This window comes from Carassius auratus, unplaced genomic scaffold, assembly GCF_003368295.1.
Source record: "Carassius auratus strain Wakin unplaced genomic scaffold, ASM336829v1 scaf_tig00214327, whole genome shotgun sequence".
NCBI lineage: Eukaryota > Metazoa > Chordata > Actinopteri > Cypriniformes > Cyprinidae > Carassius > Carassius auratus.
In genome coordinates, this window is record NW_020527617.1 from 740,703 (window position 1) to 763,707 (window position 23,005).

The 23,005-nt window shown below is 36.0% G+C and overlaps 4 protein-coding genes across 5 annotated transcripts; 2 read left to right on the forward strand and 2 right to left on the reverse strand.

Moving 5' to 3' along the window:
• Nucleotides 1-1,410: 1,410 nt before the first annotated feature.
• LOC113091833 (lysosomal-associated transmembrane protein 4B-like) lies at nt 1,411-9,653 on the forward strand. The gene is made up of 8 exons (XM_026257481.1): nt 1,411-1,512; nt 1,625-1,717; nt 2,925-3,042; nt 3,916-3,989; nt 4,251-4,373; nt 4,454-4,552; nt 5,375-5,470; nt 7,373-9,653. The coding sequence occupies exons 2-8, from the start codon at nt 1,625-1,627 to the stop codon at nt 7,445-7,447; spliced, it is 678 nt and encodes a 225-aa protein (XP_026113266.1). The 5' UTR covers nt 1,411-1,512; the 3' UTR covers nt 7,448-9,653.
• A 1,406-nt stretch (nt 9,654-11,059) lies between these two features.
• On the reverse strand, nt 11,060-12,696 carry LOC113091834 (60S ribosomal protein L30-like). The gene is made up of 5 exons (XM_026257482.1): nt 12,588-12,696; nt 12,424-12,472; nt 11,672-11,817; nt 11,450-11,580; nt 11,060-11,166 (listed from the first exon to the last, which is right to left on the reverse strand). Exons 2-5 carry the CDS (start codon nt 12,442-12,444, stop codon nt 11,108-11,110), a joined length of 357 nt encoding a protein of 118 aa, XP_026113267.1. The 5' UTR covers nt 12,445-12,472; nt 12,588-12,696; the 3' UTR covers nt 11,060-11,107.
• A 2,116-nt stretch (nt 12,697-14,812) lies between these two features.
• LOC113091851 (putative protein TPRXL) lies at nt 14,813-18,933 on the forward strand. The gene is made up of 4 exons (XM_026257515.1): nt 14,813-15,288; nt 16,953-17,189; nt 18,223-18,273; nt 18,368-18,933. The coding sequence occupies exons 1-4, from the start codon at nt 15,210-15,212 to the stop codon at nt 18,385-18,387; spliced, it is 387 nt and encodes a 128-aa protein (XP_026113300.1). The 5' UTR covers nt 14,813-15,209; the 3' UTR covers nt 18,388-18,933.
• On the reverse strand, nt 18,830-22,769 carry LOC113091850 (2-iminobutanoate/2-iminopropanoate deaminase-like). Of its 2 annotated transcripts, none has more exons than XM_026257513.1 (6): nt 22,603-22,769; nt 21,287-21,389; nt 20,976-21,030; nt 20,491-20,559; nt 19,726-19,781; nt 18,830-19,233 (listed from the first exon to the last, which is right to left on the reverse strand). In XM_026257513.1, the coding sequence occupies exons 1-6, from the start codon at nt 22,665-22,667 to the stop codon at nt 19,174-19,176; spliced, it is 408 nt and encodes a 135-aa protein (XP_026113298.1). In that variant the 5' UTR covers nt 22,668-22,769; the 3' UTR covers nt 18,830-19,173. The 2 variants fall into 2 exon arrangements, with proteins under 2 accessions (XP_026113298.1, XP_026113299.1); XM_026257514.1 differs by lacking the exon at nt 22,603-22,769 and adding an exon at nt 22,290-22,443.
• Nucleotides 22,770-23,005: the final 236 nt, after the last annotated feature.

Consider the following 23,005-nt stretch of genomic DNA (forward strand, 5'->3'; position numbering starts at 1 on the left):
ACTGCATCGTTATTGGCTTCTGTTTAATTTATCTTTATACTGCAATTACAGCACACTGTGCACATAAGTCTTTTATCCAGCAATATTTGGAACGATAAACCGTAATTATACACCCCTCTTTTATTGTTTTGCAAGAGTTAATATTTAGGAAAATGCAAATCTTTATTATTTTATTGTTTGCAGTATTTCTATTTTTTTGTAATCCGATATTAAACCAAACATGCACTAAAAAATACAAAATGAATTGTTGGTATCGATGTTGCTGCATCCTGACAATAAGTCTTGCGTCACGTGTACAGTCTAACCTGCTTTTTCTCTGTGGTACATAAATCCTTTTTCATTGATTTATGCCCCCCACCCCGAAGGGATAGGGATTTTTTTTAGCAACCAGCCCTGCGGTAGCCATGCTGAAAACAGTTGTGCTACTTAATATTTTTGTGGAAATCAAGACTTTTTTTTTTCAGGATTCTTTGATGAACATAAATTATGACAGAGGTTCAAAAGATCAGCATCTTTTGATGCCCTCACAGGAAACTATGTGCATTTTTACTTTCTCGAAAAAACTCATTCTGAATGATTTATAAGCGTTTTGAAAAATGGGGACATGGGTTATGACCTCATAAGTCACCCTCTCCTTGTAATACTTGTGTCATACCCATGTCATTATACTAAGTTGTGTCCTGATGTGTCACAAAAACAAGAGCACACACACACACACACACACAGAGAGAGAGTCTCGTTGGTATGGGCCATCTGCTCTCCTCCTGTGTCCTCATCAACACTGAAGATTTTATAAACACTTTTGTAACCAAGGGAGAATAAGTCTGAAGACATGTTTGCTCCAGTTTTTACTTATGTTTTTCATATCCATGTGTAATTTCTTTTGCAATGGACAGTTTTGTCATTAAAAAGATAAATAGGTGTATAGTCACAAATTAAGATAAACTAAAAAAAGGGAGATCTTAATAAAATAGTTGTTTTTCCTAGACAGCCATTTCTAGTTTAAAACAATGAAGCCAGTAGTTTTAATAGTCTTAACTCAACATCATATCTTCAGGTAGGGGCAAGTTTATTGTATTTATATAGTTTATTTATGTTTGATAGTATGCTTAAATTATCACTTTAATACAATTTATTATTTACAATATTTGTTAGCCAAATGTTTTGTATTTTTAATATTTAATGGATTATTTTGTGTTTAAGGTTTACTTCTCTGTTTACATTTTGCTGATGAACCCAGATTGCACTGTGACAACTTGCCCCATGTAGTATGACCATATTGTTGTCTCAAAAGGTCACAACTGTATCTTCTTAAACGTTTTACACCCCCCCCCCCCCCCCAAATAAATATGCACAGCGAACTGCACCAGCGGGCTCATGACGTCACACCAAATCCCCCTCCGGTCACGTGGTGCGGAGATGAGCCAGATTAATGCAGCGGTGGGGAACGAAAGGGACGGTAACGGGAAACGGAGACAACTCAGGATTTAACGGCGACCGAATGCTGCGACGGTGAGCTGTAGCGCTCTCAAAATCCATCGATTTATATTAATAAAAAATTATAATATTACTTCGTGCTAAAAAGGCATACATGAACTAGCTCGTGCTGTTTTTGGACGGAAAGATGATTTCTCCGTGGGACAGATGGTACACGACCAGCTGCTGCCTGTGCTGTCATGTACGGACGGGCACTATTATCCTGGGCATCTGGTATATGGTGAGTCAATGCAACTCTTATTAAATAACACACACACACACACAGACAGCCGTTCTGTTTATTTTTATAGCCACATAAATAGTTATCAATATCATAAATGTTATTAAGTAATTAATAATAGATTTAACTTAACTTAATCTATTAATTGTATTAATAGATTTCTAACTTAATTACTTTTTTAATTAAAAAATTTATGTTTTAAAAATAAATATTGTGTTAACGTTACCTATCTAGACAGCCTAGAAGTTCTAGAACATTCTAGAAAAGTCTGCAGACATCTAACGTTATATGATGCCCAGTAATATTGTCTTGGAAATCGTGCTATATTCAACACTGTTGCAGGACATCAATACAGAATTAAAGAGAAAATTTGAGATGCATTAAATAATTTAACTCCTAAATGTTACTGTTATTACTCTGATTATGTCATACTTCCTCCTAGTCTTAATCTAAATGTTGAGGCTTATTTTAGAAACCAGAGCCCTTTAACCTGGTATAAATAGAAAAATAGTCTTATGCTGAAACTGTTACTGAAGGATGTTTAGTCCTAACAAACAAATACAGGAGCAGTGAATATTGTGGTCAACTGCAGTCTCTTCTGCACTGCAAGGAACAGCAGAATTCATTAACCTAAAACCTCCAGCCATGTTTATTGACACAGAAAGGAAAGTGCTCTCACAGAAAAAAAAAACATTATCAGAGACAGTGAATGAGGATAAAGCCAAAGTGTGTCACAGATTAATTTAAAATGTTCATATAAATCTGTTCCTGTAGCTCAGTGGTAGAGCATTGCTTTAGCAGCACAAAAGATTGTGGGTTCAATTCCCAGGGAACACACATACTGATAAAAAAATGTATAGTCTGAATGCAATGTAAGTTGCTTGGGATAAAAGCGTCTGCCAAATGCATAAATGTAAATGTCATTATGTAGAGCTAACAGCATAATATGGTTGATGTGACTGTTTTTGTTTGGTCTGGAAAGTCAAACATTTTCAGAAAGTTTAGTATTATATATATATATATATATATATATATATATATATATATATATATATATATATATATATATATATATACACACACACACACACACACACACACACACACACACACATTATCCTCTTTTGTAAGTTTCTTTGGATAAAAGCATCTGCTAAATGACTAGATGTAAATGTAAATATTTATTAATAATCTCTGTCCTCTTCAGCTGATCAATGCAGTGGTTTTGTTGATCCTGTTGTCGGCTCTCAATGACCCGGTCCAGTACCACTACCACCTCACCAGCTCCGAACTCGGCACGGATCTGGATGTCATGGACGATGCAAGTACGTCTGAGTCATTTAATCCCCCATAGTTATTAAATTCCAGTATGAGCAAACAACTTTTTAAGTTCAGCGATAGCTCAAAGGCTGCTATCCTGCTGTCTGTGCAGCTATAGATTCTGGCTCTGGTTACTTCGATTAAAACCGGCTCTCATCAGCAGGATTTCAACTATGATTCCTTCTAATTGGTCTGGGCAGCTTTGCATCTGTCCTCTGTTATATGAGGCCTGTTTTGTAATAGGCGCTGAAGTAGACAGACTGTACACTGGAGTGTCCTTTAACATATGCAGGGAATTAACCAGAGAGAGCTCTGTTTCTAAGAGCAGCACCACTGAACTCAATGTACAGTACTGAGAGCATGAGCAGCTCATAATGATACGATAGAGTTACAGCCTCCCAATCTAAAGTGTCAGAGATGAGGAAAACTCTGTAATATAAGCCATTAGGTGAACTCGGTGTGTAATAATTCCTCAGGATGTCAGTGATAATATTACATACTCTGAAAAAAATAAATTGGGAAATGATAAACTAAGGCCAGAAATCTTCCTGTTGGCAGTGTGTTCAAACAATCTTCCTTCTTATCTGTAAAGTTTCTTTGCATGCTGCTTTGTTTGTATTTCTCAAGAATATAAGATATGCCTGTGTTTTGGAAAGAATGAGAGTCCGGTGGCTGTTTTGGAAACACAGCACTGTAGACAGTAGGTCAGGTAACTAGTTCATGGTGCCTGTAACGTCTTGTGATCATGCGCTGAACTACTAGAATTTGAACTCAGGCAGGCAATGTTACTGGCTCATATGACACTATCTAGCTTTTTCTGTCCTAGATTGTACATCAATATTGTGCAGATCTGATGTTTGCGTGTCTTTCCTCCACAGACATGTGTATCGCTGCTGCAATCTCATTGCTGATGATTTTGATTTGTGGAATGGCCACCTATGGTGCATATAAGGTTTGACAACTTGCTTGTTAAATAAACTATTCACCTAAAAATTTAAAAGTTCTGACGTTATTTTCCCACCATCACCATGAGACTTTCTTTCTTGCGTTGAACTCAAACACAAGGGTGAGCTAATAAAACAGACTTTCATTTGAGCTTAAAGGATCCTTTGACTATAAGACCATTTATTATGATTCTGCTAATTTAATAAATGCAAATGCTCAATCCATCAGTTGTGCTGCGTAGTAAAATGATCTCTTTCTTTTCTTTCAGCAACATGCTGCATGGATCATTCCTTTCTTCTGCTACCAGATCTTTGACTTTGCTCTTAACACACTGGTAGCGATAAGTGTTGTAGTCTACCCCAACACCATACAGGACTATCTTCAGCAGCTGGTAAGGATCTGGCTGTTTCAGATCTGATATTGCAAAGTATCATTCCGTTTTTTTGACTCTATGTGTCTTTGTTTTAACAGCCTGGGACATTTCCATACAAAGAGGACTTGATGTCCACAAACAACATGTGCCTAGTATTAGCAGTGCTTCTCTTTGTTGGATGCATCTTAGCCTTTAAGGTAAAGTGAAACAACTGTACTGCTTTCCTTTTATTGTGATCTGCCAGATCATTTTTGGTTCGCTTAAGCTAGATGTGATGCACAGTAGCCTGCAAGATGACTGCTTCAGACAAACACTGTTGTCCTTCTAGAAGCCTGACTTCAGATGTGACACAAATCGCTTTATGACAGCCTTCACGCATTAGAGAGAGGCAGATTACTCTGCTGGGATAAACACAGTGTGCTAAAATTAGCCTCTTTGCTTGCTTTCCTTGCTGTTGTATGCATGACGGTCTAATAGGTTGTTTATTGCATTGCGATCTGTCTAAATCAATCTGAATGCCTTTGAGAATGAACATTATCTCTGAATTTAGAAGTAAATGTGTTGGAAACATAGTTCTTACTGTACCTTTTACTAAAGGAGTACATTTTGTGAACAGTAAAACCAGATATTAGTTTGAAAATTATTTTTTATTTTAGTCAGGGGCCAGTTTCATAAATATAGCCACCACGTTAAGACTAACTAGCAGTCTTACTTTTCAGATTCAAAGTAGATCAGTCTGTGTTTTCATGTCATTTGCTTTAAAAAATATATAACCAATATTAAAAAAAAAAAAAGGTAGGTGTCAAAGACAAGTCAGAGCAGTTTATGCAGCCGACCACAGCTTACTTAATGTTATTTGTCCCATATGTTCTTATGATTTTTTGCCATCTGGAAATGAAATAGTGTAGACAAGTCATTGTATCTGTGGCTCTTTATTTTTGTTGTTTAAACCATATGCACATGATTGATGGTGGTGTTTTATTTAGCATCAACTACAGCTCTTCTCTAATTTTCTTTAGGCTTACCTTATTGCCTGTGTGTGGAACTGCTACAGATACGTCAGTGAAAGAAGCACTACAGAGGTCCTGCTTTATGTCACCACAAATGACACTACAGTAAGTCGGAGGTCTATTTGTACGTTCACTGTTAAATGGAGTCTTGTTTCTTTACACTCACATTTGCCGATGTCTCCATAATGACCACACATAAACCGTATCAACAAAATGTGGTCCTTTTGAACGTTTTGCCCCTATTTTCCAGAATCCTGGAAAAAATGTATCATAGTTTCCAGAAAAAAATATAAAGCAGCACAACTGCATCCAACAGTACTTAAAAATAAAAGACTGGAGTAAATGCTAAAAATTCAGTTTTGTTATCAAAGGAATAAATTACATTTTTAAAGATTTTTTTTCTTTTTTTTTTATCAAACTGGTCATGCTGTATATGTCAGCAAAAGAATGCAAGTTTTTCATGTACCATTAACCAAACTAAACATAATGAAAATGATCCAGTTTGGTTCCTGTCCCAACACGTGATTCAGTCATGAAAACAGTCTCATGTAGTCTGCTGTAGAGTTTATCTTTGCACAGCTAAAGGGGCTGCACGGATCATGATGCCGGTCTCCTCATGCCCTGTGTATTGTTAAGTCAGTGTTTATGAAGGGCATTAGAGAGGGCAGTGCTGTGTTCCTCTACTGCCTCTAACCCCGCCGCTGTCTGGCTGTCTGACGTAATCCCGTTTTATTGCCTCTGTCTATCTGTCCTGCTTCTCTGTTGATTCTCAAAGCCCTCCAGTCACTGACAACTCACATGTATGAAGAATTACATTTAATGCATCCAGACAAGTTGCGAATGTGATCCCCTTAGGGCATTCATGACCATATTACTAATAAGCTCACCTTTTCATAACGGAATGTTTTTCTGTATAGGCAGGATGAACTTTTCTGTGCAGTGACAGACATTTACAGATTAGATGAAGGCAGAGATCTCTTACCAAGGGTCTTTTCCCCCTTTTGTTATGTCTGACAGTAATGCCTCACAGATTGCTAGAAAGCAACAAATACATTTATTTTTAAGTGTATTTTTAAAGATGGAAACAGTAAGCAATTAGGAAATTATGAAGAGATTTAATTTTGGGGATGATGCAGGCGGGATTCGAACCTGCGTCTTCTACATGAGCACCATAGATCAATGACTATTCAGAATACATACTTCCATGCTACTATTATATCTTCAGTATATACCATGTATACTATGCTAGGGTCATTATTACTGTTAAAATAAAATATAAAAACATCAACAACTAAACAAAACAAAAACTTAATAACAATAATTAAAAAAGTTGAATATGAAAATAAGGAAGAAAGACTCATGGACAAAAACACAAAATGTTCTTTAAGAAATACACTGATGTACAGAGCCCCCGAAAATGACACGAAAAAGAAAATATTGTCATGACCACAAATTAAGAAATTTCTTGCACAACTTATTAATTCATGGTCACATTTGATCAGTTTGGTCCCTTGATTTGATTACGTGGCCATGTTGTATTAATTTATTTCCTCATTTGAATTAAGTCATGGCCACACTGGGCTAAATTGTTCCCTTGTTTTAACTAAAAATGATGGAACAAATTAATAAGTTGTGAAAAAAGAATTCTCAGTTTGTGGCCTTTTTTTCCAGCGTGATATTGTTTTTTTTCTCCAATGTGAATTTGCAGGGCTCTGTACAGATGACCTGCTACATTTGCCAATATTTGCAGTAGCCGACTAAAATAATGCATCCCACAATGCAGTGCTCTTCACTTGACCCATTTTGTCCGATTGGAAAAATGAAGTAATATCAGACATGCTTTCTTATGTGCACTTGAGAAATTTCTACACAAAATTATATATATAAAAAATTGCTACAATTTATTTATTTAAAAAGTAACAATTTATCCTGTTTAATCTAAGAACATAGTGCAATGCAACAGAAATATGGAAAGCATTTACTAATATGTTACTGTTTTACTTTCAGGTACTACTTCCACCCTACGAGGAGGTCGTCGCCATTCCGCCGAAAGATCCCCCTCCCCAGTACGTTTCAGCTTGAGAATCACACCCTTCTCTAACTACGCTCCTCCCAAACCTCCTCCAAAGAAACACTCTCCGTCACAGAAGCCCATTCTGTTGCCCCGGTCTCCTGTTTGTCGCTGTGTGACGTAAGCCTCCTCTCTGGAGGCAGCAGTATGACTTTGAGACGCCCTTCCCTCGGCTGTCCTGGCAACCCAACGCTCTGTGTCAGCTCTAATCCCATTTGCACATTCGCCGACTATGTGCGACACTGGCCTTTTTAATACTGTGAATTTCTCAGTAGTGTTATTGTCTACTGATATACCTGAGAATTGAATGCGGCGTGCATGTTGAACACGGGAGTTACGCAAGAGCACTTTTTTTAAATAAATGGGAAATTACCTAGAAATGTTCTGAATATAAGAAGCTGGCGTTTTCACTTTAATTCCGTTTTACTGTGCGAAATAAAAATGACAAGTTTTTATTCCGAATATAACTAAATTAGTTGGAAAATAAAAAAAAGAATGCGAGCATTTCTACACCATTTTATCTAACAAAGTGAAATCTTTCAAGTCTTCCTTTATACACAATGTCCCAAAACATGATGCAATTATTGATTAATATTCTCTTTCAATCAATCAAATGCTAATCGTTAGTTGTAGATGTAGATGTTGCAAAGACTGAATGATTCTGCTGCTTGTTAACAGTTACAAAGCTCTGTATAATTGATAACATTGGTTTAAAGGTGAAATCAAGTAGATTTTAATGATTTTATGGACTGTTTCATGCACCATAGGGGTCTGACTTCAAATTAAAGGACTTGTCACAAAAAAAGCACATATTTGGGTTAAGGTGCCGTCACATTTACCATTTTTTCAATAGGATGCCATGCGATAGGAATTTAGTTTCCCCACTAAAAGATTTTAAAACATTAAGTTTGGCACACATATACGCCACGAACAAAAGCTGCACGGTTTGAAAGTGATTTCTGTGTGAACTGTGCTTTATACATCACTACACTTAAAACACAATGTACTTTTTTTGTCTCAAAATTTGTTAAAACTTTTGATAATGTAAATGCATCTTAACAGTTGAGGCACTTAGAATGGAAGTGAATTGGACCAGTCAAAGTTAAAATACTTGCTTTATTGCTTTCAATAGCATCACAGGACGATAAGTGTTAACATGATTTTAGTGTGAAAACATCACAAACTCTCTCTATGTGAAGTTATATCCCATTTTACGGTTTAACCCATAAATTGACTAACAATAGTTTAAACGGCGTTACAGCAACAGAAATATTAAAGTGCTTTTATAAATTAGAAGCTTCACATTTAAAATCCTTTAAAATATCTCCATTCAATTCCATTGTAGGTGCGTGACATACCTTGATTTTTGCTGCAGGTTTTTTTTTTTTTTTTTAAGAAAACCAGAACCTTTTGAGTTAATCAACATTATGAACCAGACAGTTCTCATTGAATAAATGAAAATGACCGGTGTTAGGAAATCATTTTTGTTATTTGGTGAAGTTACATGCTCCTGTTCAGAGAAGTAGCATAACTTTTTTGTCATTATCACTGGGTTACAATTTGTGTCTGCAGACTGCAGTGTTTTTTGCACATATGAATATTATTCATTCGTGTTATTGTCTGTGTGTTAATCAGTAATTGTGACAAATGAAAAAAGTAGATTAGCTTGTAGCTTAGTTCAGATGACATAGCATCTCCCCCACTCACCTTCCAGCTCAAAATAGCTTCTGTTATTGGGAACATTTTTTGATTTTTATATACAGTGGCTATGCAAGGGTATTTTGTAACATGTATCCATAGCTGAAAATGACTATATGCTTACATTTATTCATAACATTAGGTATAGAAGCGCTAATAAATGTGTTAGACATTGATAGATGTAGGAATTCTCTTTCATTGTTCTGTGCGTAGACATTTTTCTTCAATTCAGCATCTCCGAATCAGCTTAATATAAGCAGTTTCATCATGAAACACATTATGTGTATTTGGAATATTGCTTTTTTTATCCATTGTGACTTGTACATTTTAACATAAAATCTCACACTATTTCTCATAAAATTAAAGTAATGATCACCGAATGAATTCTCAGAAACCCAGGACAATATCTGTCATTAGGAAGAAGGACTGTGAATGTTTGTCTTTGTCTTGCGACACATTCTGTCTTAGGTTTACACTGGCTTATGACTTATTTCTAAACAATAAAATATTGCAGTAATGCTTCTTTTGTCTGTCTGATGTCTGAAGAAGTCCATGGAGATCTGGGATATATCAAAGTGGACTGACTTCAGAATTAAAGCTTGGCATTACCTTTGATGACCAGAGATGGATTCACCTAGTTTCAGTCCTTCCTCAGTAGAACTGTCAGGGTTTTACCAATTACTTTGGTTACAAGAAATTAATAGATATATATTATTCACCCACTGTCCTATTTTGATAGTCCAAGATACTGTCCAGTGATGCTTTAGTAAATAATAATAAAAAATAAAAAAACAGCACTGTTGTGATCTTGTGTAAATCAGCACAGTTCCCCGTTTATCCTTTTTATTTTTGCAAGCTCACTGAACGTGATTATATTTATCTGTGTGGGTATTTAAGAATTAAGCTAGACTTCAAAACCAGCTACACGTGACTGAGGAAACTAGGGCAATCACTTCAGTGAAGAGAGTCAAGCCCTTTAGGGCTGTCAGATTTTAATTTTGGTCTGAAAATCCTTAAGAGGAAAAAAGTAAGTCATTTCAGCCTCATCTCAAGGGCTGCTATAAATCACGGAGAACAATTTAAACTTTGAAATGAATTTTATGAATACAGTACAAAAAATTAAAAAACCTCTCAGATGGTTTCCTTGTTTAGCGAATATTTCAGTTATTAAAGTAACAATGGACATATTATTCTGTAAATCCAATTATCTACCTGGCTTACACACACTGCCCATTAATTGCTAACATTGTTGGCACATAGCTACAATTTTAATTTACATAACTATGGAATTGCGCAATTCAAATACCTCAAATATATATTTTATCCTCAAATCTATAAAAGGCAAGTTAACCCCTTCTAACTGAACACAATATATTTGGTAGCAATTTAAAACGCAGTACTTTTTCAGGTCAATCCACAACGGATGACAAGCATTTCATTTAAGACTGCTTAACACAATTTATACATATTTTTCAAATTTAGTACTGGACTACAGACATTTTAAAGCCAAAATATAACACTCTATTCTACAAAGAACAACTTTGTAATTCACCCTACACTGATAAAATGATTTAACTGCAAAACTAAGAATAAAATGCATTAAATATTGCACCCACTGCTGTGGCTCAAAATGAATTCACAGCACACATAATGAAAATATTAGACCATTCATGCTCTTAAACTGGGAAAAGTAAACATCCCAAGAGCACATCAAGGATCCCAGAAACGGATGTCTTGATCTTTTTTTTTTAATAATAATAATAATAATTAACCTTGAATAAATAAAACGGTGGCTAAACAATACCCCATTCGTCAACATCAAAGGTCAAAAGATGAGTAAAAAAAAGCTGTCTTTTACATGCATTTTATCCAGTAAACATCAACTCTGAACAAAAGCCGACACAAAAACAACCCGTACCAACAAAGACCGTTTCAACCAATTTTATTTCTAATAAGATCTGGTGGAAATGGTTCTACTTCTCGCCCTGCTGCTGCTGCTGGTCCGGCATGCTTCTGATGATGTCAGAATCGCCTGTCAAACGCAAGAGAAAGACATTAATGACAGAACAATCAGCTGAACCTGACACAACGTTACAATACTACAGTTGAGAATACATAAAGACAGTCAGACGCTGTCTAAGGTGCTCTAGAGTTCCACGCCAGAATCAAAATAGCACAAAACATACCAGCAACCTTTTAAATGTAGATCTACTCTGACACATGATAATACTAATTATAATACTAAACCAGTTACAATCAAGCAAAAGTATAAGATCAGTTCCCCCACTGAAAGGGACGGATGCATGAACACACACCGGGGTCAATGATGGCCAGTGTGCACACTCTGTAGTATTTGCCACAGGCTGTGCCAAGCTCAATGTTGTTTCCACTGTAATGATGGACTCCGGTTTTGGCCAACATAGCGTAGTACTCAATCTCAGATTTCCTAGAAACAAAGATACAATTGTATTAACAAAGACTTTTCACATTTATACAGCAGATTAACAGCGTGTTTCCGCGCAGTAAGTGGCACACACCTCAGAGCAGGACAGTTGTTGGCCAGGATTACCAACTTGGCTTTTCCTTGGCGAATCATTTTCTGAGACTGCTTGTATCCGAGAACATATTTACCGCTCTTCATCACCAGCTGCAGTCTGGAGTTGATAGACTCTAGGGATTTTTTCTGAAAAGATGAACGACGAAAACCATAAATACACCTACTGCACAAAACATAAAAATACACTCTGAGAGAAAACAGTGACTTACATGTCATTGTATTATATTTTACATTAGACAACAACCAGTCATTTCTTTGCCTTGATCATTAGACTAATATGTCGAGGATATTAATAATAGCTACACAAATAGGTTGCTTTCCAAAGTAACTAAGAAAGTCGCGTCCCATTCACTCTATGAACATCACATCAATGCACTTAAGTTATATACACAAAATGTGGCCATATCACGTCTGCGTCATAGACAACTAGTTTAATACTATATCTCAACGATAATTCAGAAGAATTACTCCCGTACTTTCTTCTGCAGACACCTGTATCATTATTAACATATCCGATATATTCAATAAAACGAATCCTCGGAAACAGAAACATCCGGGCAAGCAGCTACACTCTTTATCTAGCTCACATTTAGCAAATAGAAACGAACAATGCCTAATAAGAGCCCCACTCCGTAACTTAAAAGTAATATTTCAGTATTTGTGGATGAAAACATGTTGTTTTTATGATCGGGCCTGAAGGGAGCTCCACGTGAAGCACCGCGGTCCACTCACCGCCTTCTTCGCGGCCACCATTTTTCCTGATTAGTCCGATTTGGCCAACCTAAATACAGAAGAGAAACAAATCAAAACCTAGACTTTCAAACCCCTTCTGTTTGCAGTCTTCATTAAAGTCTTAAATGGGGTATTTTAATCGTTTCATCCAGAGCCACGCTCACCTCCTGATCACACCAAGATGGCCTAGTAGAGAGAGGGCTTCCCAGGGTGCAGCGCGCGCGTAAACCTCACGCACCCGCATCGCGAGAGCGCGAAGCCTCGAGACCGCTGATCTCAGAACACTCACAACCACACAAGTGACGTCGTGTGGTGCAAGCATAGACAGTAGTGATCTTCTTCTTTGATGTTTTATGGCGGTTTGCACACCAGATACTAAAATATTAAATTTAAGTTACGAAGTGGGGCTCTTATTAGTCATTGTCCATATATATGTGCTGTCGTGTTTGCTAAATGTGAGCTAGTTAAAGCGTGAAACCTCGAGACCGCTGATCTCAGAACAGTCACACAAGCGACATCGTGTTGTGCCAGTAGTGATCATAGGTATTGATACGAAAAACGAACCTTTTTGAAGCTCCGATTCAATTGAACCAATTGCTTCGCAAAATGATTCACTGTTTCGAAGCGTGACGCCTGCTGGTCAAAACTGTGTACATGCAGCACAAACTCATGTCAAAACCATAGACTGTATAAAAACAGGTCAAAATAAGCATAAAACAACTTTTACAAACCCAATGCAAATGCTTTATTTAAAGTATAATATATTAAATGTAATTCAAATAATAAAATATTGTTAAATATGAAATGTCTGTATGTTTTTTTATATAATTAATTACCAGGGCTTGTCTTGTTTGTTTTATGGATAGCTTGTCTAAAGGCCTGTACGAGACTATTTTCTACAACTCAACCATTGAAATCTCAAACCCCTGTTTGATCAGCCCTCCGAATCACTGTTTCGAAGCAAGTGATTCGAAAAGGTTTCGAAGCTTCATCAAGTAGTCTACTGCTTTGAAAGCGCCCATCAGTAGATCCCAGTAGTTCTTAGCTTTTTGACTCCAAAAAAATATTCCACAACTTTTTCAGTAGTTCAAGACTTACTTAATGAGTATTTGGCACAATAAACAAAAAACACTAGCTTTCTAATCTTTTTGAATTCTATCTATTTTATTTTTATTTATTATATTATTTAAAATACCTTTCCTACGTGTACTGTGTTAAGCTAACTTAGACTTGTCATAGCACTTGTGTATCATTAGTCTTTTGTTGATTTTGATTGCTTCCATTGTCCTCATTTCTAAGTCGCTTTGGATAAAAGCGTCTGCTAATTGACTAAATGTAAATGTAAACATGTATTATAAAAATGCCCATGAAGTTATAAAACTAAATACATTTTCACACCTTTTCCATGTTTAGAAATCTCACTTTTAAAATCATGCTACTTCATATATCCAGGTTTTTCAAGAAAATTTGAAACCCTGGTCCCTGAAGTAAACAGTTATTGAGAGGGTGAATTAAAATAATAATTGTGCAGATTTTTTGTTTGTTGTTATTGTTGTTTTAGTTTATTTTTATGCTTCTTATTTTTAAATATGTCATATTGAGAACTCCCTGGGAAAAAAAACTGTAGGCCTACTATCTGTCAAACATATACACTTGATTGCATTCTTATTCTTTTATATTTGGTTGCCTTGGCATTAATAAATATGATGTTGTTATGGACATGTTGCTTTTTTCCTGTTGAAATCACTCAAACTATTCATTTATCAAGATATTTTTCTGAGTATTAGAGGCATATTTTGATGCTCATGATGTGTTGTGAAATGTGTCTGATTGCAATTTATAATGCATAGCAAACACACAGTCTGTGTTGTATGCAATATGAGTATTTAGAGTGAATTTAGAGTCTTTTGTCTAATGTCCAAATCACTATATTCTATTTTTATAGGATATACAGTAATAGTAGGGGTCCCTTAATATGACATTTTTATGCAGAATGATCGAAGCATATTAAATGGGATTTTTGATAACCCAAACATTTTTCATACATTGTGTTGTCAAAATGCCCACAAATATGTCTCCTCGTTATTTTAATGCAAAAGATGTATAATTTAAAACTAAGTTTTCCAATCTCCAAAGAGCAATTTATCCAAATAAAGAAACGTATGAAAATTATTAACAGTGAGTTTGATATGGATGCATAGCATTCTCTGCGCAATGGCATGATGTCCAGTTGTAGAAGTAGTTATGGACATTAGGAATATTTATTGTAGAGCCTGAAGATGCTGATTTACAGCCTACAGTAGTTTTTATTACAGTCTAATTCGGGTTGGCTAGCGCTACTCCAGAAGTCACCTGTAGATGTCGCCAAAATAATTACTCAACCAACACGTTATAATTTAAAGTTAAAATACAGTTTCTCTCATTAAACCTGTTACAGTCGGATTTATATCGTTATTTTGGTTGTAGAACTGAAGTTGAACATCAAGCGTCACCTATTATTTCGTAACACAAAGCATTCTAATCACAGAGGACAGAACTTCGCTGTTGTTTTGCAAATTCAACTGTGACCATTAAAGTTACCGGGAATGAGAGCAGGTTTGCATATGACCGCCGCTCATACACACTCAGATACACCCAATGTGTTCCCTGAGCGGGGAATGAGTGCTGTCTCTACCAACTGCGCGTTTAATTAGCACATTCCTTCTGCAATTGAAGTCGATGTACGCCTCTGGGCACAACAACACTCACTAAAGTGCTTGACTTCACTCCTGTCAGAGGAAGGCACGATGGGATGCGCTTCTAGCACTCAGACCACAGCTCAAGACACAACACGACCCGACACCAAACAAGATGGAAACACATCAGGTAAGAATACACAACTATATTTAGTCATTCGTTGTTGGTTTGCAAGGTGTTGCACGAGGTTAAGGAAGAATTTTAGGTAAAATGTTGTAAACTGATCACGTGATATTATGCCATGATGTAGACACGCTGCTAAAATGCATGGTAGATCCTTAAGTGATAGAGGAAGATTGTGATCTTAGTTACTTCTCGGATCCTGGGTCACCTTAACTTGAAACTGAACCTTCAACAATGTGTAAGGCACCCAGATCCTTATCCAGAATGCTGTCATCAGTTTAGATCTACTTGACTCCAGCGTCTCTCATAGAGAAACTTAGAGTATGCGTTACACTAAAAGTCCCCCTGGAGAAACCTAAGGTTAAACGCCTTGCCCAGACCTTAAACCATAAGCAAAACCATTGCAATTTTATAATTGTCTTTAAACTATTAATATTCCTTCAGAGAAACACTATAATATACGTTATTTATTAATAGCATGCATGCAGTTTGTATGATCCCGTGTTACACTTACATTTATGTATTTGGGAGATTTTTTTATATCTATAGTGGCAAACACCTCCTTTATACATCTACATGTATTAAAAAAAATGATGCAATCTTATGAACAACAAAAAGTGCCATTCAAAGAGCAAATGTAAATATAATTTAATTTATCAAACAAATATAAGAAATGTGTATTTTGCTTTGTTGATGTTACATGCTTGTTCACAGTGGATGAGTTCTTGGAATTTGAGGAAATAGATTTCGGTGGTCAGAGGAGGTCCTCCCCACCTCAGGTGCTCCCTCAAGTGTGGTGATGCGTGTCAACCTGCCGATGGTGACATATAAACAAAGTGTGTGCTTATGGAGATGAGAAGAAGGTCTTATGTATGTAAATGTTGTGTGCTTTAGATCACAGATGACCCATGTCATAACCTAGTACATAAAAGCTAGTTTTCTTGTTTTAATACATCAGTTTTCTTTCTGCTGCACCTATTGTTAGTTTTCATTATAGTTTTGTTTCATGTAGTTATAGGCAGTGGAGCTTCTTTAGTAGACTAGTCCAATCTTCAGAGGTTTATTTAGAATTTAAAGTGGGTCTCAAAAAGAGTTTTCTTCTACCGTACTGACACTTGATACACAGAAGATAGGAAGAGAGAAAGGACGTAATATATTTTCCTATTTCTGTGTTGATGAAATGTGAATTCTGTGGAATAGATTTAAATATAGGAAAATGTGCCGAGTATACTGAACTCCAATCGGAAATATTTTTTTCAGTATTGAAATCGAGATTGTTTGTGCTGCGGAAACCTTCCTGAAAAAGTTCTCCCTGAAACACTTATTGATTTATATTTAATCCATTTACATTATATAACCACTATTATTTTACTATCAAAATGTTAATATGTAAAATAATGTTTCAAATTTTGATATCATTGAGAAACTATTTTATTTTTGTTAATGTTTTGAATTAAGATATTATGTTTATATTTACAATTGCTTTTGTCATTTTTATTAGTTTTTTATGTCTAAATTTTTTTTGTGATTTTAGCGCTTTAACTTTTTTAAATTTATTTTGTGCTTTAACCGTTTTATTATTTTTAAAGTTTGTTTTATTTCAAGAGATTTTTTTTAATGGTTTTAATTAACAATAATAAAACTGGTAAATCTTTGTCCTTGTCTCTAAGGAACAAATAATGAAAACGGTGGTCCTGCAGCAGACAGCGAGACGGTTCCAGACCAGACCCAGGCCGAGGGATCTCCTCAGACATCCAGTGCAGCTCTTGTCGCCTCGGAGGAAATACAGAGCTCTGCGGCTGCTGTAGCTCACAGTGAACCGGAAGCAGCTGCATCTGACCAGCCTGCCGAACCCGAATCAAACCCCTCCACGACAGCTGACAATACTGAAGAACCAGCACCAAGTGGTACGTTTCACATTAACAGACAACAACACTAGTCTTCTTCCAGTTTCCATATCTTAAAGAGACAGTGAGCCAAATCTCATGGAAAAACCGGCTCACAGTAGTTCTTCAAGATCAAGGTACATAATACTTTGTGTTCTATGCTTGTGCATGCAAATGGCCTTGGTACTTTTAAGGTACGTATCTCTAGATGCAAAACACCTTGCACATTCTCTTTAGCGACGAAGACTTCCTGGAATACCTTTGTATCATTTTAAACATTAAAGCACCATTTTACACATTCATACTTCCCTTTACACTTCAAGTGAAAGGGGGTGGTACTAATCTACACTGGTAATAGTGTGATTGTTTAACCTGACAAGTGTCCTACTCACTGTTAACAGACCTAAAGTAGAAGTACAGCACTGCTCTGCTTAGTTTCCTCTTTCCATCTCTTTTTACCAAATAGTTTGCTAAGGCTTTCTTGCACGGATCTGATAAAGGTTAGAAAAACCAGGTTCCAGTTAGCCGGGCCGGTTTCATTTCAGGATTATGAATACACAGTAAGACACGGAATAGGAGTAGTGCATTATTTTCATCTTTAACAGTAGTTCCATTGGCCTGATCTTAAATGTGGCGAGGACCACAGCATGCCTCACTGCCTGAATTTTATATGTAAATGACAGTTTATCCACACATGCAAATGCCTCGGGTGCAATGTGGAAAAAACTCTGGCATTGTCAAATAACATAATGACAAACAAACCACAGGACAGCATACAAAGCAGAATGAAACAAGAAAAAAAAAAAACTCTGATTTTCAGTATTCATTTTATATTGGATTTGTTTTAGTATGTGCAATGTGAGAAACACAGGACATGTCCTGAAAATATAGAATCACAGAATGAAGACTGATGCATTTATATGAGATTTTATTTATCAGTATAATTTTTCTTTTTTTTTTTTTTGGATGATGATGCAATTTATTTGGCTACTTTAACCATTATGAAGGGGAAAAATTGAGCCTAAATGAATGAAACGCACCCGTATTTCCACAGAAAACACAACTGAGGCCCAGGCTGAATCTTCCCCACCGGAGGAAGCACCTGGTAAGTAGGGTAATATGATGCAAGACAGACCTAAAAATCTTCTCCAGGGGATAAATGTCTTGTCTGATTTCCCATACCACTTCATCTCTTTCAGCCTCTGGTGGAGAGGGTTAAGTGCGCATCATTTAGCACAGTTACTACAGAATCCAGAGTCAACCACCTATTTTCAATAAAATCCAGATTCAAATGAATGGTTTAAAAATCCAGTGGGACATTAGTTTATTTATTATAGAGATATTGCTTATTTGTTGCCAACATATAGACCAGCTGGTCTTCAGAGACTCCGTGCCTGTCTTCGTATACACAGAATACAACATCCCACTCCAGTTCTGGTTTAGTGAATTATAATTGCTAGAGATTTCCTTCATCGAGATTTAATATTGGTGCCTATTTAAGTGGCTTTACCCCTTTATGAAAAATGCAAAAAGCCAAAGAGGATAATAAAATTGTGGAATGCTATTTATATAATTATGTCATATTTTAACAAATGGAAATAAATTGTTATATACATTTAAAATGACAAAGGACTTACTATTTGAAAAACAGGCTTTTTTTTTTAGGTTTTATTTAATGTATGCTAATGTTTTCCTGCTACAAGCACAACAGATTGAACTCACCAAATGGAAGAAATGTTGTTTTTGTGGTGTGGTTTGATTTAATGTGATGACGACAAGTTTAAAAATAAAGTTGAATTGAACTGGGTTTTGAATTGTTGCTATTACTTAATATATAATACTCTCAATAACATTTATATTAGCAAAATGGGCAATAGAAAAAAGTGTTTTTCTTCTGTTGGTGACTTGGGAGGTTTAATGTTTGATAGATTTTCTTGTTATCAGGGATGCGGTTTGTCTCCATATACTGTGTTTACAATTTGTGTTGCATGCTGGGGGCATATAGTCAGGAGGCATCTGTGATGGGTCCCAACACAGCAACCGCTTCAATCTCAACAAGTCCTCCCTGTAAAACAGAAAATGAGATATAAAAACAAAGCAGGTTTATGGGACACCCCCCCCCCCCCTTTTTATCTCAAGTTGATCCATTAGAGTAAAGTAATAGCACAACTCTCCTCAAGAAGTCATATAATTTGAGGTATTGTTCATTTCCTTTGCTCAAACAGTGTGAGATGGCTTATGTGCCAAAGTTTAAAACTTACACTACTGTTCAAACGTTTTGATCGATAACGTTTCACACATTTTTTGAAAAATCTCATATATTCACTAAGGTTGCATTTATTTGATCAAAAAACTTAATCTTGTGAAATATGTTTGCAATTTAAAATAACTTTTCTATTTTAATATTTTTATTTAATCATTTTTTTAATGTTCATTGTGTGTTTGTGAGTGTGTGTGTGTGTTTTAGAGCTACAGACCCCAAACTGCTGAAAAAGTAGTGTGTAGTCAGCAGGTTGTCTTAGCAAACACCACTAACTAGTCTATGTTATATACTCACTCTGGGCAGGGCAGCTACTTGATAGGCAGCTCTAGCTGGGAAATTGCTCTTGAAGACTTAGAAGAAGAAAAGAAACAGAAATTAAAACGTTTTTAGACTTTGGGAAATTCTGGGATCTTTACTGGTGGCAAATGAAACAAAACTGCCTGTAATGTCGAAACTGACACTTTGTGTCTATAAGCTGTATGCTTTATAAAATATAATCTTCATCTTACATAGTATTCTGACATGAATAGCAGCATCTTATCCTTGTGTGTATCATTAATTGGATCATAAGTTTTAAAGAGAGGATGACATGAATTCAACATATTTGTTGACGATGCAGGATGGCATGTCACATCATGGAAAGTTCTGTGTGGCAGGAGGCAGTGATGATGGGTTGTCTTCGTATAGACGAGGCTTTCGTTTCACAGATCTGCACTGTATCCCTTTACACGCAGACAGGGTAGGATTACCCATCAGCATTGTATTCAAGAGGAAATACCCAGGGATGCACAGAGGCATCATTGTGTTACATTCCAGTAATAAATAACTTCCATAAAGCATTATCACTTAAGTGAAGGATGTTAAGTAAAGCGATTTTAGGGAAGCTATATACAGGAAACACTAATGTCATTATTGTTTTTAATTCCATTCCCAGTGATGATGTTTTCTAGAGCTATTATCAAGGCTATTAAAACTGTAAGGGGAAAAAATCTGTGGTTGATTGTGTATACGACACGCTGCGGTCAATTATTCCATCAAGACTGCTTTATTAATACTCACACTGCTTGTAAACATCATTGACGCTATTGAAGTCATTAATGTCTGCCAACAGCACTGTGGTTTTGACAACTGCCAAAAAAAAAAAAACATTAAATTTCTTGAAAATCTGTAAGATGGAACTGACATGTTAAAGAAAGGTTTGCTCAAAAATTTACTCAGGCCATCTGAGATGTGAAATGTAGAGATATAGCATTACATCACTTGCTCAACAGTGGATGGGTGCCGTCAGAATGAGTCCAAACACCTGATAAATCACAATAATCCACAAGTAATGATCCCGTCCATCAGTTAATATATTTTGAAACGAAAAGCTGCATTTTTGTAAAAATTAAATCCATCAAGAAATCTTTTACTTAAAACCGTTGCTTGGGTTCTCATTTGCAATGCGGCATACACCCTGAATGGCCTGAGGGTGAGTAAATCTTAAGCAAATTTTCATTTTTTGGTGAACTATTCCTGTAAGCAGGTGATGCTGGATGATTTACCATTTTCATATCCACATCCAGCAGCTTTCAGAATCTCCCCCATGTTAATGAGTGCCTATGAAGTTGAAAGAAAAAACATTGATACATGCATTAATTACATAATTACCTCTATCCCATACTGGAATTTTTTGTGAGAATAACTACTTTGTGTAATAAAACTTTTTAATTTATGTATCAGTGTCAACGTGACCCTGACCTTATTTAATTAATATATTAATTACTTAGAATATAATTCAAATACATGATTGTGAATTAATGATTTATTCGAAAATATCTTCATCAAAATATCAACAATTATTAAAGGGCCACACCTGCTTGGCCTGAGCCTGCACTCCTCCCACCACCAACTGTCCACTCACGTCCATGCCGATCTGTCCTGAGATGTACATTGTCCGGTCCACCAAAACAGCCTGGCTGAAAGTAGTAACCGTATCATTTAAAATTTGAATTAATAGTGAACTCTGATTTTGGAACGAATAAATGTACATTACAATGCACTGTGGGAAATGTTGTCCTCCTCTGTCTTCTGCTGGCATAACCAGTGCACTGCAGTTACGACTAGCGCAACAGCCAATCAGGTTTTCTTGCTTTATTTAATGTTGGGCACAGTATATTTGGATATTATTAATCATAAATTGGATACAGAATATTTTATCAAATGAAATATAAGACGGTAGCTTTGTAGACCACCAAGATCAAGTGTAAGTTCAGTTTGAGGTCACAGTCCAATACCAAGTCCAAGTTAATATGTGTCTAACACAAAACTAGTTCAGTAAGTTACATAATGCAAACATTAATGGCAGTTGTTTTAGCACAAGGTTTGCATAACGGCAAGGAAATTAAAGATCATGTCATCTCATACATTAAATCTCATCAATATTGATTCATGCTTGTTAAAATCATGTAATCAGCTGAGCATAAAGTGAAATGTATATGATATATAATTATGAAGTGCATAAATCTAGTTATCAGTATCTATCTATCTATCTATCTATCTATATATATATATATATATATATATATATATATATATATATATATATATAACAACCACATAAACAGAACAAACAACATTGACCTCTGGCCAAGTTTTTTTTTTTCTTTTCTTTTTTTTTTTTTGCATGTAATGAAATAAAACGTTGCTAAATTTTATTGCTACTGAAAAACATTTTTAAAAAACAGTGGCATTAGGGAGCGTTACAAATAATCTTATTATAACGCATTCATAACAAAATCCCAGATTTACTATTTTAAACAGTTTGAAATCTGAATGCTATTGTTATGAAATATTAAAGTGACTGAGAAGACTGTTACCTGTATATGCCATGTCTAATAGGGGCTTTGGGTGTAAATGGGATTTTTCTCTGAACAGAAGTCATCTCGTCCAAACAGTTTATGAAAATAAATCGCACCGAATCCCCAGCACAAAATTGAGGGAGCTTTCTAAAGACACGCCCCGAACAAATATTGCACTGCAGCAGCCTGTTTCAGGCCTTTTGCTGGTCAATGCTGACTGTTAAATGCATAGCTGGTGGTGCTTTATGTGGAAATCACACTCATCCATTTGCTAGAGCGTGCCACATGTGCGTTTGTTGAGGAAGGTGAAGATGATGGTTGACTCTCTCACCTGTAGGGCCCGATGGCGGCTGGTGCAGATGCAGTGTGAATGATCTTTCTAATAACCGCAGACATCTCTCAACACTGAGATCCAGACGCACAACTGTCCGTGAACTCTTAGTTGAGTTAGTAATGATTGTGTGTGAAGCAGGTTTGTAGGGATTCACTTCCAGTAGGCGTCAGCGATTCCTACCGTAACGACCCACATACTCCTACACATTGTATGTGTGTTTCAGGTTATTCAATAACAATTCATAACTATATTTGAGGAATGAAGGAAATAAATGATAAACAAAACATACACGGTTGAACAAGCTGATTCAGGTCTTTATGCATAAATATAGTAGTTATTATCACTTAGCAGAATAAATAAGCGCTGAGTGTAATTGAGTGATTACGGTAATTCGTGTAAA